The 12717-nt window shown below is 34.4% G+C and overlaps 2 protein-coding genes across 6 annotated transcripts; one reads left to right on the top strand and one right to left on the bottom strand.

The window, feature by feature from the left end:
* Positions 1–207: 207 nt before the first annotated feature.
* On the top strand, positions 208–6425 carry LOC100818443 (phosphomevalonate kinase, peroxisomal). 3 transcript variants are annotated; one of them, XM_003526656.4, is made up of 10 exons: positions 208–374; positions 449–602; positions 691–788; positions 882–991; positions 1074–1126; positions 1212–1592; positions 2257–2361; positions 3524–3751; positions 4686–4808; positions 5812–6425. In XM_003526656.4, the coding sequence occupies exons 1-10, from the start codon at positions 367–369 to the stop codon at positions 6076–6078; spliced, it is 1527 nt and encodes a 508-aa protein (XP_003526704.1). In that variant the 5' UTR covers positions 208–366; the 3' UTR covers positions 6079–6425. The 3 variants fall into 3 exon arrangements, with proteins under 3 accessions (XP_003526704.1, XP_040872367.1, XP_040872368.1); XM_041016433.1 differs by having other exon boundaries at positions 214–374; positions 691–991; XM_041016434.1 differs by having other exon boundaries at positions 217–374; positions 441–602; positions 691–991.
* Positions 6426–6825: 400 nt separating this feature from the next.
* LOC100817905 (protein PSK SIMULATOR 3) lies at positions 6826–10688 on the bottom strand. Of its 3 annotated transcripts, XM_006581574.2 has the most exons (4): positions 10532–10679; positions 9882–9977; positions 9407–9526; positions 6826–9176 (listed from the first exon to the last, which is right to left on the bottom strand). In XM_006581574.2, exon 4 carries the CDS (start codon positions 9119–9121, stop codon positions 7295–7297), a length of 1827 nt encoding a protein of 608 aa, XP_006581637.1. In that variant the 5' UTR covers positions 9122–9176; positions 9407–9526; positions 9882–9977; positions 10532–10679; the 3' UTR covers positions 6826–7294. The 3 variants fall into 3 exon arrangements, with proteins under 3 accessions (XP_006581637.1, XP_003526703.1, XP_006581636.1); XM_003526655.3 differs by lacking the exon at positions 9882–9977 and having other exon boundaries at positions 9407–9529; positions 10532–10688; XM_006581573.2 differs by lacking the exon at positions 9882–9977 and having other exon boundaries at positions 10532–10687.
* Positions 10689–12717: the final 2029 nt, after the last annotated feature.

The raw sequence follows: 12717 nt of genomic DNA, 5'->3' as shown, positions 1-12717 counted from the left end.
ATTTGAACTGAAGTGATAAATAATTTTACGATTTCAGTTAAAAGAAATAATAAGCCGAATGAAGTCAAAAGTTATAACACTTGTTACGACTTAACTTGTTTTAAGTAATTTTTTAAAATATACCCCGATTGAAAAATTAAAAATTTGGTTACCCTACTTGATAAAAAAAGCCTTAATAATTACTATGTAGTATGTACTCCTTCCTTAACGAAATTGCACCCGCCACGTGCAACGCGAGGCCATTCATTCATTATTTGTTTCTTCTGTTTCTTCCCCGCTCGTGAGAGGAAAATACAACACTGAAAGTGAAACAATACTATAGTGCCTGGTGGTGATCGCATCGCATCTGCAACAAGCACAACATCGATGGCCGAGTAAGTTAACAATCACTGACATTGGTTTGCAGTATGGAAATAATATTGAATTTCACTAAAATTTAGATTGACAGGGTTGTTACTTCAGCTCCCGGGAAAGTGCTTATGACCGGTGGTTACCTCATTTTGGAGCGACCTAATCCAGGACTTGTCCTCAGCACCAACGCTCGCTTTTACGCCATTATCAAACCAATTCATCACGAAATCAAACCCGATTCCTGGGCATGGGTGCGCATATTCTTTTTCTTCTTCTTCTTCTCACTATTCATTCTTTCATCTTTTACTCACTCATTCTCTCTTATTGAATTTCCTTCAGGCATGGACAGATATCAGATTAACCTCTCCTCAGCTCTGCAGACAAGCCCTCTACAAACTCGCTCTCAAAAATCTCGCCATCCAAACCGTTTCCCCAAGGCACCTTCACCTTCTCCTTTTCAAATTATTTTTTTCACTATTAGCAAGCATTATAGAATTATTACTGTGCTCTTTCTGGTTTTGGTATTTCAGTGATACGAGAAATCCTTTTGTGGAATATGCGATTCAGTATTCCGTGGCTGCTGCTTATGCAACGTTTGACCAGAATAAAAAAGAGCTGTTGCACAAACTACTTTTACATGGTGATATTATGCTTCTTTACCCTTTTTGATAAATGGAAATTAGGTTTAAACGTCCGATTTTGTAACTGTATTGATCTTGTAGGTCTTGACATTACAATTTTGGGTGGCAATGATTTTTATTCATATAGGAATGAGGTAATTTACCCTTTTGTTTTGATGATTTGAGCTTTTAAAAGCTTAGACCAAGATATTTATGTCTTAACAAATGCTTCTCCTGCAGATTGAGAGACGTGGACTCCCTTTGACACCGGAATCGTTGGCCACCCTTCTGCCTTTTTCCTCCATTACCTTCAATACTGATGATGCCGATGGAGGGAGTTGCAAACCTGAAGTGGCAAAAACTGGTTTGGGCTCGTCTGCAGCGATGACAACGGCTGTAGTTGCTGCTTTACTTCATTACCTGGATGTTGTAAAGCTTTCCTCTTCGAAAGATCATTGGGAAAGGAAGGATGTTGCAGATCTTGATATGGTGCATAAAATAGCACAAACTGCACACTGTATTGCACAGGGGAAAGTTGGCAGTGGGTTTGATGTCAGTTCAGCTGTGTATGGCAGTCAGCGCTATGTGCGGTTTTCACCAGAAGTGATTTCTTCCACTAAGGTCCCCCCCCCCCCCCCCCCCCCTTCTCATATACCTTTCATATTGAGCGACAACTGATTCTTGCTTATTCAAGTTCATCACTTTATATGTTCTGTTTAGTATCTTTTAATAGACATTTCATTTCACCAATCCAATCATTGAACCTTGTCATATTATTACAGTGATCATGCACATTAAATTTGAGCTAAATTGGACATTTGTTAGTATGTGACTTATAGATGACATTTGTATTTTAAAAAAGTATATCATGCTAAATTGAATGTTATTCGATGAAGTATCAAAGTAGATCTTAATGAAAGCTTTCAATTTGACAATTGGATTGATGAAATTTAATGTCTTTGAGAAGGTATTAAATGGAGAACGTAGATCTCACTCTATATATATAAAGAGATGTGCATTTAACAGAAATGGCATAATGCACCCTCCCTGGTTTGTTTGACCCATATTTGGCTTCCATCTTGAGATTATTGACAACTATTATTGGTGAATTCTTGAAATGCTCATGACAAGTATGCTCATATATTATGTAGCCACCACTGTGCATTGCAATCAGTGTTTTTCCCATTTGTTATTGACAAGCATGTTAGGATTCTACTGTTGGTTATTACTAGCAATGTTTGAGAAACATCAATAACTTCCTTTTTTTGTTTTATTGACATTCTAGGTAGGAGATATAGCAGTGCCTTTGCCAGATAGTATCACTGAAATTATAAAAGGAAATTGGGACCATGACACAGCTGAGTTCTCTTTACCACCTTTGATGACTCTTGTAAGCAACTTAAATTTTGCTACTTTTATGTCTTAAAAATGTGGCTATGGGCACTTACACCCTGCCCCACCTCCCTTCTCCCCCTATCTCTTCTGGTTGAAAGGGTGGTGGTGGTTGGGTGTACCTAAGTCCTCACTCTATATTTATACATTTGGTTTCTATTCAAAACCTTCTTTTAATAGAAAAGTAAAAAAAAAGAAATAACATTGTCTTGCTTGTTAGATACAGTCTTCTCCTTTTAGCACTCTTCCAGGCTTTTCAGAATTTTAAGTTTTCTGTTCCATGAATTACTTTTTGTCTCTGCAATCCACATTTTGGACTCATGATTACCAAATGCGTCTTACGTTTTCTAAGTTCTGATCTTTTATTTGATTATATGTTTATTTTTAATGTGAGTTCTGGAGTTCTTCCTGTATGTGGAAATTCAGTGCTCTGTCAGCTACATAAGCATATGTGATATTTATTAAGGATTGGCTAGAGTATAGTTGCATGAGTATGACAATCATGCGAAGGAAACAATAAAACTAACGTGAGATGTTTTAGTTCACAGGAATCAGATATTTGGAGCTAAGAGCCATTAACAGCTTATCTATTTTTAATATTTTTATGTTGTTTTATATCATTGTACTTTTCTATGTGCAGCATATGTAAACCTTGAATGCATTTGTCAATAATGACCAAAGAGACAAGCTTAGTGTTTTTCTGCAATAATACTCTTAAATTCAAGTTCACTAACCTAATTTTGAAAATTGTAAGTTGCCAGTTTAACAAACAGAAAGCTTGGTTCTTCAATTTTTTTCAATAATATTCTGAGTGAATAGTACTTAAAAATCACTTAGTTTCAAACTTCTATGTAAAAGAAGCTGAAAGATACATTACAAGATTGGATTTTTTTTTATGTCCACACCTGCATATTGAGATCTGTTAGGGAGATTGCAGGGTCTCTTGGAAACCCTGTTTTATTTGTTTCTATTTCAGTATTTACATATGACCTAATTACCTTTCATTGTAAATCCACCCATGGGTACGGGTAACACAGTGATATCAGTATATGCAGATGAATAATACAGAGTGTTTACTAAATCCAAGTTTGTTTTAGCCAGATTATATCATATATGAACTCTCTTGGTTCCAAGGCTGATTGATATCATTTTGTTTTTAGTTACTAGGAGAACCTGGAACTGGTGGATCATCCACACCATCGATGGTTGGTGCTGTTAAAAAATGGCAAAAGTCTGACCCTCAGAAATCCCTGGACACATGGAGAAGATTGTCAGAGGCAAATTCAGCATTGGAAATGCAACTAAACTTGTTAAGCAAATTAGCAAAGGAACAATGGAATGCATATAAATCTGTGATTGACAGCTGCAGCATGCTAAGATCTGACAAGGTATTTCTTTGAGATCAACTATTAGTAATTTTCAAGTCAGAATATTTATGCTTATGCAACCAAAGTAAAATGATTGACAATTCTTACTGTTTAACTCAAATAACTTAAACATTGTGTGCCACTTAGGTATTCTTTGCATTGGATCACACACTTCTTTTTGACTGTTTTCCATGTAGTACGTCTTTATTGATTATAAATATACATTTATTGCTTTGATGGTTTTGGAAGAGAGATGGCATTCAACTGTTTCTCTGTCAGCTAGTGAAACTCCAGAGTTTGATTCTGGCCGGATGTGAAGTTGGAACTAACTTGAAAATTTTAACTTCTTTATTGTACCTCTTGGCATCCTTTCATACTTCATATGACCTTATTGCCTGAGAATTAAGAACCTCATAGTTGACAGTAAACTCAAATCTCATAATTATGGAATGATAAAATAATTATGTGGCCCAACTTTAATGGTCAGTTTGGTAACACTTAAAAATGGAGTATGAGCAATTCGTAAATGAGATTGATATAAAAATTATATTGGAAACACATCCATTAATTTTTCACCCCCAACTTGAAGGACGTTCCAAACTGACCCTTTTAAGGGGTGAGAATTGAAGGTGTCCTTTATCATTTGCACGGAGAGAAGGAGGAGCAATTAAAATAGGTTACTCATAACTTCGTGTGCCCAGAAATTAAATTTAATATTGTATTATCGGGAAGCACCCATGTGGGATCATTCTACAATCCATGTTAATTTAATATGAAGTTCTGTAGTCATTGTGGCCTGGATTTCGGTTTCAGGTTGTAAACTTAACAATTTCTGATATGATTTTCTTGAGATTTTTTTTTTTTTTTCAGTCAAGTTCTAGGGATTTTTCCTATATTGCGAGATTTCTTCTTTCATGTTGATGTTTGAACTTTGAAATTCAAATTGCTTGATCAGTGGATAGAACAAGCTTCAGAACCAAACAAGGAAGCAATTATTAAAGCACTGCTAGGAGCAAAAGAAGCCATGCTGGGGATTAGATATCGTATGAGCCAAATGGGGGAGGCTGCAGGTGTTCCAGTAAGTTCATGAACTAATTGAGCACTTATTTTTATGGTTCATATGATGGCGATTTTGATTATACAAATATATCTTGGTGGAATATACATTACCCTTGTTTTGTTTTCATTTTGTTTTTTTTTTTTTGGTTTGAAATTTAGTGATTTTGCTTTTTCCATTAACACCTCTTTCGGTACTACTACATCTCTCATCTTCCTATGGAATAAGAATGATCGTGAAGCTAAGTTGCACAATTTACTTGCAAATAATATATGTCATCCCAGTGATCCATAGGAAAGGATTAAGGTTGGATTGAGTTCCATAGTGGTTAGTCCACTTGCTATCTGCATATTCCACAGAAAGAGGTAAACAGGGTTAGTGTCTTGGATTCGGTATCGATAAAATGCACATGGTAAAATAAAAAGATAGCATGCATTGCCAATTTGCCATAAAACGCTGTCAATCAAGAACTGAAAGAAATTCCTTATCAAGATTTCTTGCACCACCAAGTGATTACTCCTGTTGTCTTAAAAAGTACAATTTACTACCTATAAACCTGCTGCAGGGAGTTAACTTGTTCATGTTAGCTGACTCTGCTTTTGTTTCTTTTCGTTGTGGGTTCTTGTTTTAGGCATTCTTCTCCAGTTCAACAAAAAAAAGGAACCATTTATGTGTTTCATCTAACATCTTAAGATTTTGGTATAGTTGATCCATGACAACAATTTTACCTATAAACTTGCTATGGGGCCAATGTCTTAGAAATCTGGAGTGCCACAACTGTGGTTCGGTTAAAATAGAGTTGCTTTGTTTCAACATCTTATGAACCCCTTGTATCAATCAGAAGATTGATGTTTAATGGATTAGATACGATTTAGACTGTGTTTATGGACCATAATTGCTATATTTACTTGCTGTTCAGCTTTTATAAATTGAAATGTAGTCAGAGGTTTTGTATTAGAAACTCGTTTATCTGATGGATTCATCATTTAAAAAATTTGACAATTTATGACTTCAATGTATACAGATTGAACCAGAATCACAAACACAACTTTTAGATGCTACAGTGAACTTGGAAGGAGTATTGTTGGCTGGAGTGCCAGGGGCAGGAGGATTTGATGCAGTCTTTGCTGTTACCTTGGGAGATTCGAGCAGCAATGTGACAAAAATATGGAGTTCACTCAATGTCCTTGCCTTGTTGGTTAAAGAAGATCCTTGTGGCGTTTGTTTAGAAAAGGCTGACCCACGAACCAATGAAATCACATCAGCTGTGTCTTCAATTCATATTCAATAAGTCCATTTCCATCAATTAAAATTTGTATGTCACCACAAAATAGTTCGGCGGACTGTGGCTTCACTAGGTATTAGTGTTTGCTTCCTTTTTTTTTTTTTTTCAATTGCGGGGGAAAATGAGTGAAAGATTGAAAGTAAGCTTTAATGGTTATAGTTTTTTTTCCTTCAAGTGAAGCCCCCTCCAATTATTCGTGTTTTGTAAACGAGCAGGAGATTCTTTGAATCTAGTTTCCTATAGCCTAGTCAGAACAGAAGAAAACATCAAAATTTCAGATTTGTTGTGTAACATCTTCCGTGCTTGTTCAGATGTACCTACTTTAATACAACTGGTCGAGAGAATACGTTAAATAACTTAGCTAAAACTTTCCTCGCAACTTTGGTTTCTTTCCCCTCATATGTCTGACATGTACTGCGTGTGATGTAATAGCAATATCATTGGCCTGACACGAACCAGACCCCGAAGACCTATAGGAGGTATGGGTTTGAGATAAGCAATTTCTCAACGGATGGCTTCAGCCTATAGGAGGACCATTAGCGGTCCTAAAAAGGTAATATTTGCAGATGAAATGAAAATTAGTAAATTACAATTTTACAACTCACTAAAAGAAAATTTTCCGTAAATAGGAGGTATGGGTTTGAGATAAGCAAATCCCCAATGGATAGGTTTGTAATAATAGCTTCTATCACGGAACTATGAGCTATATAGACACAATGACAGTCTGAATTTTGAGCAATGTTAGCATACAACTTACAAGAAAAATAGATTATGGTACTTGCTATAAATAGGATGACAAATTCCTTGACTGGCAATTCAGAAGATATTGCGAAATAACATTCACCATAGCGTGATAGAACTATACAATTTAATATGTAATAATGCTCATAAATATGCACACTCTAAACATCACGTACGAAGTAGGAACTCATCAAGGAAAGAAGGCCAACATTGCACAGATGAGATCAGCTATCCAAGTTCTAGCAGCTAGGAACTCATCAAAGATAATTAACGATAAATGATTAAAAAAAATTCCTCACCAGGTACGCATTCTGATACTACATTTCCACAATAATGAATACAAAGGTACTTCTCTCATAATTCTGCTAGCACTTGATTCACATTTGTTGATTTAACAAGACTGATTGATGGTTCGTGTTTCTCATCTCTAGCAAGGAACTGGACTCCTGTAGGAAATGGCCACAACCTTGAGACAGATTATTCATCCATTCAGATTAGGATATTCATTGTCTACCCTAAAACTGCCACACTCAGCCAGAGCTTTTGCATTGAGCTCCCTACCATATTTCCAGACATAATTTAGACCCACAAGAAGCTCAGTAATTACTTCTTCTGTCTTTTCTTGATTTGCAAAGTAAAGGGTCTGTACTAGCAGCACGTTTGTCCGGGAAATAAAGCTCTGCTGTTCATAACTTCTCTCAGACTGCCATCTTATCATGTTATGAGCAAGTGGTGCCAGCCATTCAAGTATGCTTGACATTGCTTCATTCCATTCTTCTGCTAGACTTGGGTCATAGATTGATGATGATGATGATGATGCCAGGGTCTTGGTATATGGTTTTAGCTTGGCCTTAAGGGAAGCTCTCACACGTCTTGGTAACATGTTATACAGGTCATCTCTTGCATCCAGACCAATCAAGTGTGAAGAAGCTGCTAGCTTCTCAATCACAATGATAACATTTGCATAGTGCAGTGCTAGAGCAGCAGCACCAAGGGTTTCAGGTGGAGGATTAAATAGCTTGCAAAGAGGTTTGAAGACTGATTGAGTATGATGAACTACTTTTCCAGGACCAAGAGGGTTTGAATTAATATCTTTGAGATTCTGCGTTCCATAATGAACACCATTTGCACTTGACTGGCAGTCAGTGAATATGGAACTGTCCCAAGCCATACAACCTTTGAAAGGTCCTACTTGGGTCAGTCGACTGGATCTTGTGCTAGTTTCCTTCCCACTTATGGCAGCAGAGTGTCCATAAAACTTCCAAATCTTACTCTTTTTTTTTCTTCCGGTAACTGGGACTGATGGATTGAATTTCCTTCCAAGAGGACCTGAGTAAAAATTGACGTTTGTTGAATGCTTTTCTAAAATGGGGCCTGACTTCGTGGATGAGTCACCAAGAGGACCTGAATGAGAAATGCTTGTTTTATTTGTTGTTTGACCAATTGGGCCTGATCTAGCAGTAATAGCATTAAGGGGTCCTGAAGAAAACCTGGGAATATTATTCTGTGATGGTTGGTATGAAGATTGCAATATTGTAGAAACCGATTGACTTCTGTAAATGAAATCCGAATTCAAGACACTTGAATTAGTGGTTCTGCCAACATCCACCATCTCTGTAAGTCCAAATACATGGTTGATCTTGCAGAATATTGTGAATAAGGATCTTGCTAAAAGAAGTATTGTGTAATCATATGTCCTGTTCCACAAAGAAATATCCTGTAAGTGCTTCACCTCCATCCTCTTCCATGCAACCTTCTTCTGATACTCCATTAAAGTTACACCATCTGACTCACCATTAGCCTTCACTCTTGTAAAAGTTTGCTCAAGATCAGCAAGCACTTCCATCTCTTGATACAAACTTGCATTAGTTGATATAAACTTTTCCATCCTTTTAATCTTCTTTTCCATTTTCTTGCCAGTGAATTCCCACCCATATGGATCACTTCCCGTAGTGATAAACTCGTAAAAGGCATTCCCAAAACCTTTGAAAATTGGATCACTGCATTTCTTAGCAAGCCTAGCCACAGACTCAGCCACATGTGCCATATTCTCAAGTATCTCCAAACAGATCAAACGTTCAATGAAATGATCATCATCTGAGACAAGCTTTCTTATGCCCACTGAATTTGTGATTTCCTCCCTGAATCTAACAATCTGTTTATCACTCAAAGACTGCCATAAATTAACTAGCTTGGACATCAAGCTTGCTATTTCAAATGCTAATACTTCAATGACCACCTTCTCAGAATTAGCATCATGCTTCCGAGGAGCCTTCCACAGACTACGAAACCATGATTCTGCAACCATTGCTAATATAGGAATGGAGAAAACCTATACTCTTGACAAATCCAGTGCCATAGCTCTGTAATACTCAGCAAATAAAATACAAAATGAGATTGTTAAAACAGTAATTAATTATCTCATACACATTTCAGATAAATTTCAGCCTGTATAAAAATATTTCATATGTTCAGGTAAATATCTCAAATGTAACCAAAGAAGCTATTAAACACTATTTGTAAGTTGCATGAAAGCAAAGAAAATCATTTGCTACTTGAGAAAAAAAACATATGCATTATATCTTTTTCTTACCTTCTTTCGTTTACTATTCTGTCCCACACTAATAGAAGGAGAATGAGTGGGGTTGACTGTTTGAGCTTGCAGTAATTCACTTTGGTCTAGTGCATACTGGTTTGGTGCTCTTATTTCTGCCTGCTACACAGCATCATACACTTACAGTCATGCCAAGCTATTGCTAGTGTTTTAATTTCAAAACTAGAATATATTATCTTCTTTTGCTTCACATGTTTCAAGTATAAAAATACATCACTTGGGAAATTGAATGCATTTGTTTCCTTTTTTCTACCCAGCCTATCTTTCTTCCCCTTGCTTACATATGGCTCAAATTTATTCCACATATTAGGCATTTTGAGAGAATGGATAGATAAGGCTCAGGTAAATATTCTTTATGTTTTACATGCTTTGTCAAGGCATACAATTCTAACAGATGTACTAATTCCTTGCATCAAATCATCAACAGTAAACCAGTGTGAAGTGGCTCTCTTACCTCTGAAAAATTAACATATATTCCAGTAAAAGAAAAAATAATGTTTATATTCCCCCTTGTTGCTCTTTTTGGTGTTTGTCCTGGCCCTTGTAGTTTCTGATGGATAGAAATGCTTCATTAAGAAGCAACTAGGGAATATAACTTTTCAATTATTTCAGGTAAATACTGCTGAAGAACATATACTGGAAAAAAAAAATGCATACATAAACCTAAATATCGATCCTATTCCCTGTCTACTCATTCATTAAATCAAGAGTTAACTAAAATTCAAAGCTAAAAGGGACTACATTTTTTTTCTGAGCAAATGGTTTCATACCAATAATTTACACTGCAATTAAAAATCCATAATTAAACCCAAATCCTACCAGCAAACCCAGACTCCAATACCTTTAATTTTTATACTCCATGATAAAAAAAAATAGAAAAAAAGAAGAAAAAAAAGCTCAAATTTAGATACTTTTTTGTCAACTTTACATCACTTCACCATCTTGTTTGCTTATATGTGCAAAAAACTATAGCAGTCAAAGCTCAAATCTTTAACACCACAGAGTGATTGCAGCAAAAGTGAAGCACCCAAATGGTAGAATCAGTAGAAGAAAATGAGCATGATGAAGTACAATTGAAGAACACAGAGAAAACCAGAAACTCACCGATCACAAAAAAGAAGAATCAGCCCGTGAATCATTGAGGAACTGAGAGAAGAGAGAGAGAGAGAAGGTGCAGTGTTAGGAAATAAGGTGCACATGGAATGGAAACAAAGCAGAAACTGAGATACAGAGAGAAAGCGAGTGAAACCAATGACCCCCCAAAAATAAATATTTTATTTCAAATTTAAATATTCAATAAAATCAATATTTCAGTATTTCACAACTCATTCATAATACACCATCATATCTCTTTATCATGTTTAGGAAAATAATAACATCATTTTTAAGATTAATTTTAAATATATAAAAATCCCAATTTCTATTTAAAAATATTTATCATATATTAAAGTATATAATAGATATCTTTAATGAAGGTTTATTACTTTTGTATGTCTAAAATTAGTTATAAATCCAAGCATTAACAGAATTATATTTTCTTAAGTTGTTACTATTTTTTATATGTTGAAAACTTAAAGTGCTTTTATGGTTAGATCTTTAAAAGGTTGTATGTAGTTAGTTTAGTAATATGGTCATTTTTTCTTGAAGCTCAATTTTGTTCACTTCTAGTTTGCTCTTATGTAAATATACAAAAAAAAAAAAAACAGTAATATGTTTGATTATTTTTTATATGCATAATTGAAAAATTCTGTTCAATATAAATAATGAAAGACTGGAGTATAGTGAGTAGAATGTGATTTTTTTTGTTACTAGTGTGTGATTTTCTTTGAATGACCAATGCGAAATATAATTTGTCTGTGATATAATAATTTATTATATCAAGTTAAAATACGAATGTAAATTATTATATGGAATTTGAAATTTTAGATTCTTGTTGTTAAAAAATAAGTGGTCACGTATGCGTTAAAAAAATTAAAATAAAATTCATTGTTATTTACATAAAGTTTCTGAAGAAAAAAGTATATTCAACGGCAATAATAGAGTTTGTTTTAATCATCAAAAGATTTTTTTTATCGCAAAATGGTTCAAATTCTGCATAAAATATTAAGGTTTATTTATATGATTCCATTTAATAATAAAAATATTACTTAATACTTCTTTCATCTTATATTATTATCTCTTATGTAACCAAAAAAATATCATTTGTCTCTTGAGATATACAATTAAAATGTTGTTACAAATTAATTTAATCGTTTAAGTGAGACATTAATAGATTAGGGTGTTATTAACAAAATTAAATTTTTAATCTTTTAAAATGACAAAATATTTTGAAAAAATAGACAAAAGAAGTAATAAATCTATATAGTACTGCTATCTATTTATATTCATTATATAGCTCTCTTTGAGCCACAACAGAAAATTCTTGCTTTGAAAAAAATGTGCCTCATAAAGTACAATTTTACATTGACATTAGTGAAAATGTCATTTGCTTGAAAAAACAAACAGGACAATAATTAATCTTTTAAAATTAAATTGATGTTTCAACAAATTTTGAAAGACGACCAAACCAAGAGTTCGCCCTGAAGTTTAATCTTTCAATGTCTTTTAATTAATTTACTGTCTCAAATTTGAACTTATTAAAATTTTCTAGAGTCAGTAAAATGCTAAATTTGTCGGAAGGTTGGGAAAAGTAAAAATATTGTAAAATGGTTAACTTTAACATTAAAAAAATGTCTACTTGATTACCGAGCGGAACTGAAAATTTCTTTATTACAACGATAAACAAATCATCATTGAGTAGATTCGCATTTCTTGCTTTGGACATACTTTTTAAAGAAATAAGAACAACAAATCATTCAATATGTACAAAAGGCTTCTTTGTCCACGAGCTTGTACCATATATTTGGTAGTAATTTTAGCTTCTAGAATTATAATGTGATGATGATGTTTGAGGATTGGTTCTTACTAGTTACTAACCCATTTTCTTCACCTGCTTCTCCTTTATCATTAAAAAATAATCTGTAGTACTATATGCTAGTATTCAATTTTTTTATATAATTAGAAATACGATTTAGCTGAAAGATTTTGTTCAATTTAATGCCACATTAAAGAGGGGTGTCACAAAGCATATGACAAAAAAATATTGATAAAAATTCAATTTGGCTCCGCAACAAAGGGAGAGAGTCCCGTCACAATCATTAATGGAAACTACGCGGAAACGTAGTCTTTTACCAAAATACCCCTTCTTCCTTTACTCCGCTTTTAAAGACCCGGATCCGATATTGCCAAAA

The sequence above is a fragment of the Glycine max genome, chromosome 6 (assembly GCF_000004515.6).
Source record: "Glycine max cultivar Williams 82 chromosome 6, Glycine_max_v4.0, whole genome shotgun sequence".
Classification (NCBI taxonomy): Eukaryota; Viridiplantae; Streptophyta; class Magnoliopsida; order Fabales; family Fabaceae; genus Glycine; species Glycine max.
Note: the sequence above shows the minus strand (reverse complement) of the source record. Positions and strands in the feature narration are given on the sequence as shown.

What these genes read in the sequence shown, in the direction of transcription:
- LOC100817905 (XM_003526655.3), bottom strand. Translation starts at nt 9,121, where the DNA reads ATGGTTGCAGAATCATGGTTTCGTAGTCTGTGGAAGGCTCCTCGGAAG.
- LOC100818443 (XM_041016433.1), top strand. An exon ending in AACCCGATTCCTGGGCATGG is followed by an intron (nt 603 to 690) that starts GTGCGCATATTC and finishes AATTTCCTTCAG; the next exon opens with GCATGGACAGATATCAGATT. An exon ending in AAGTGATTTCTTCCACTAAG is followed by an intron (nt 1,593 to 2,256) that starts GTCCCCCCCCCC and finishes TTGACATTCTAG; the next exon opens with GTAGGAGATATAGCAGTGCC.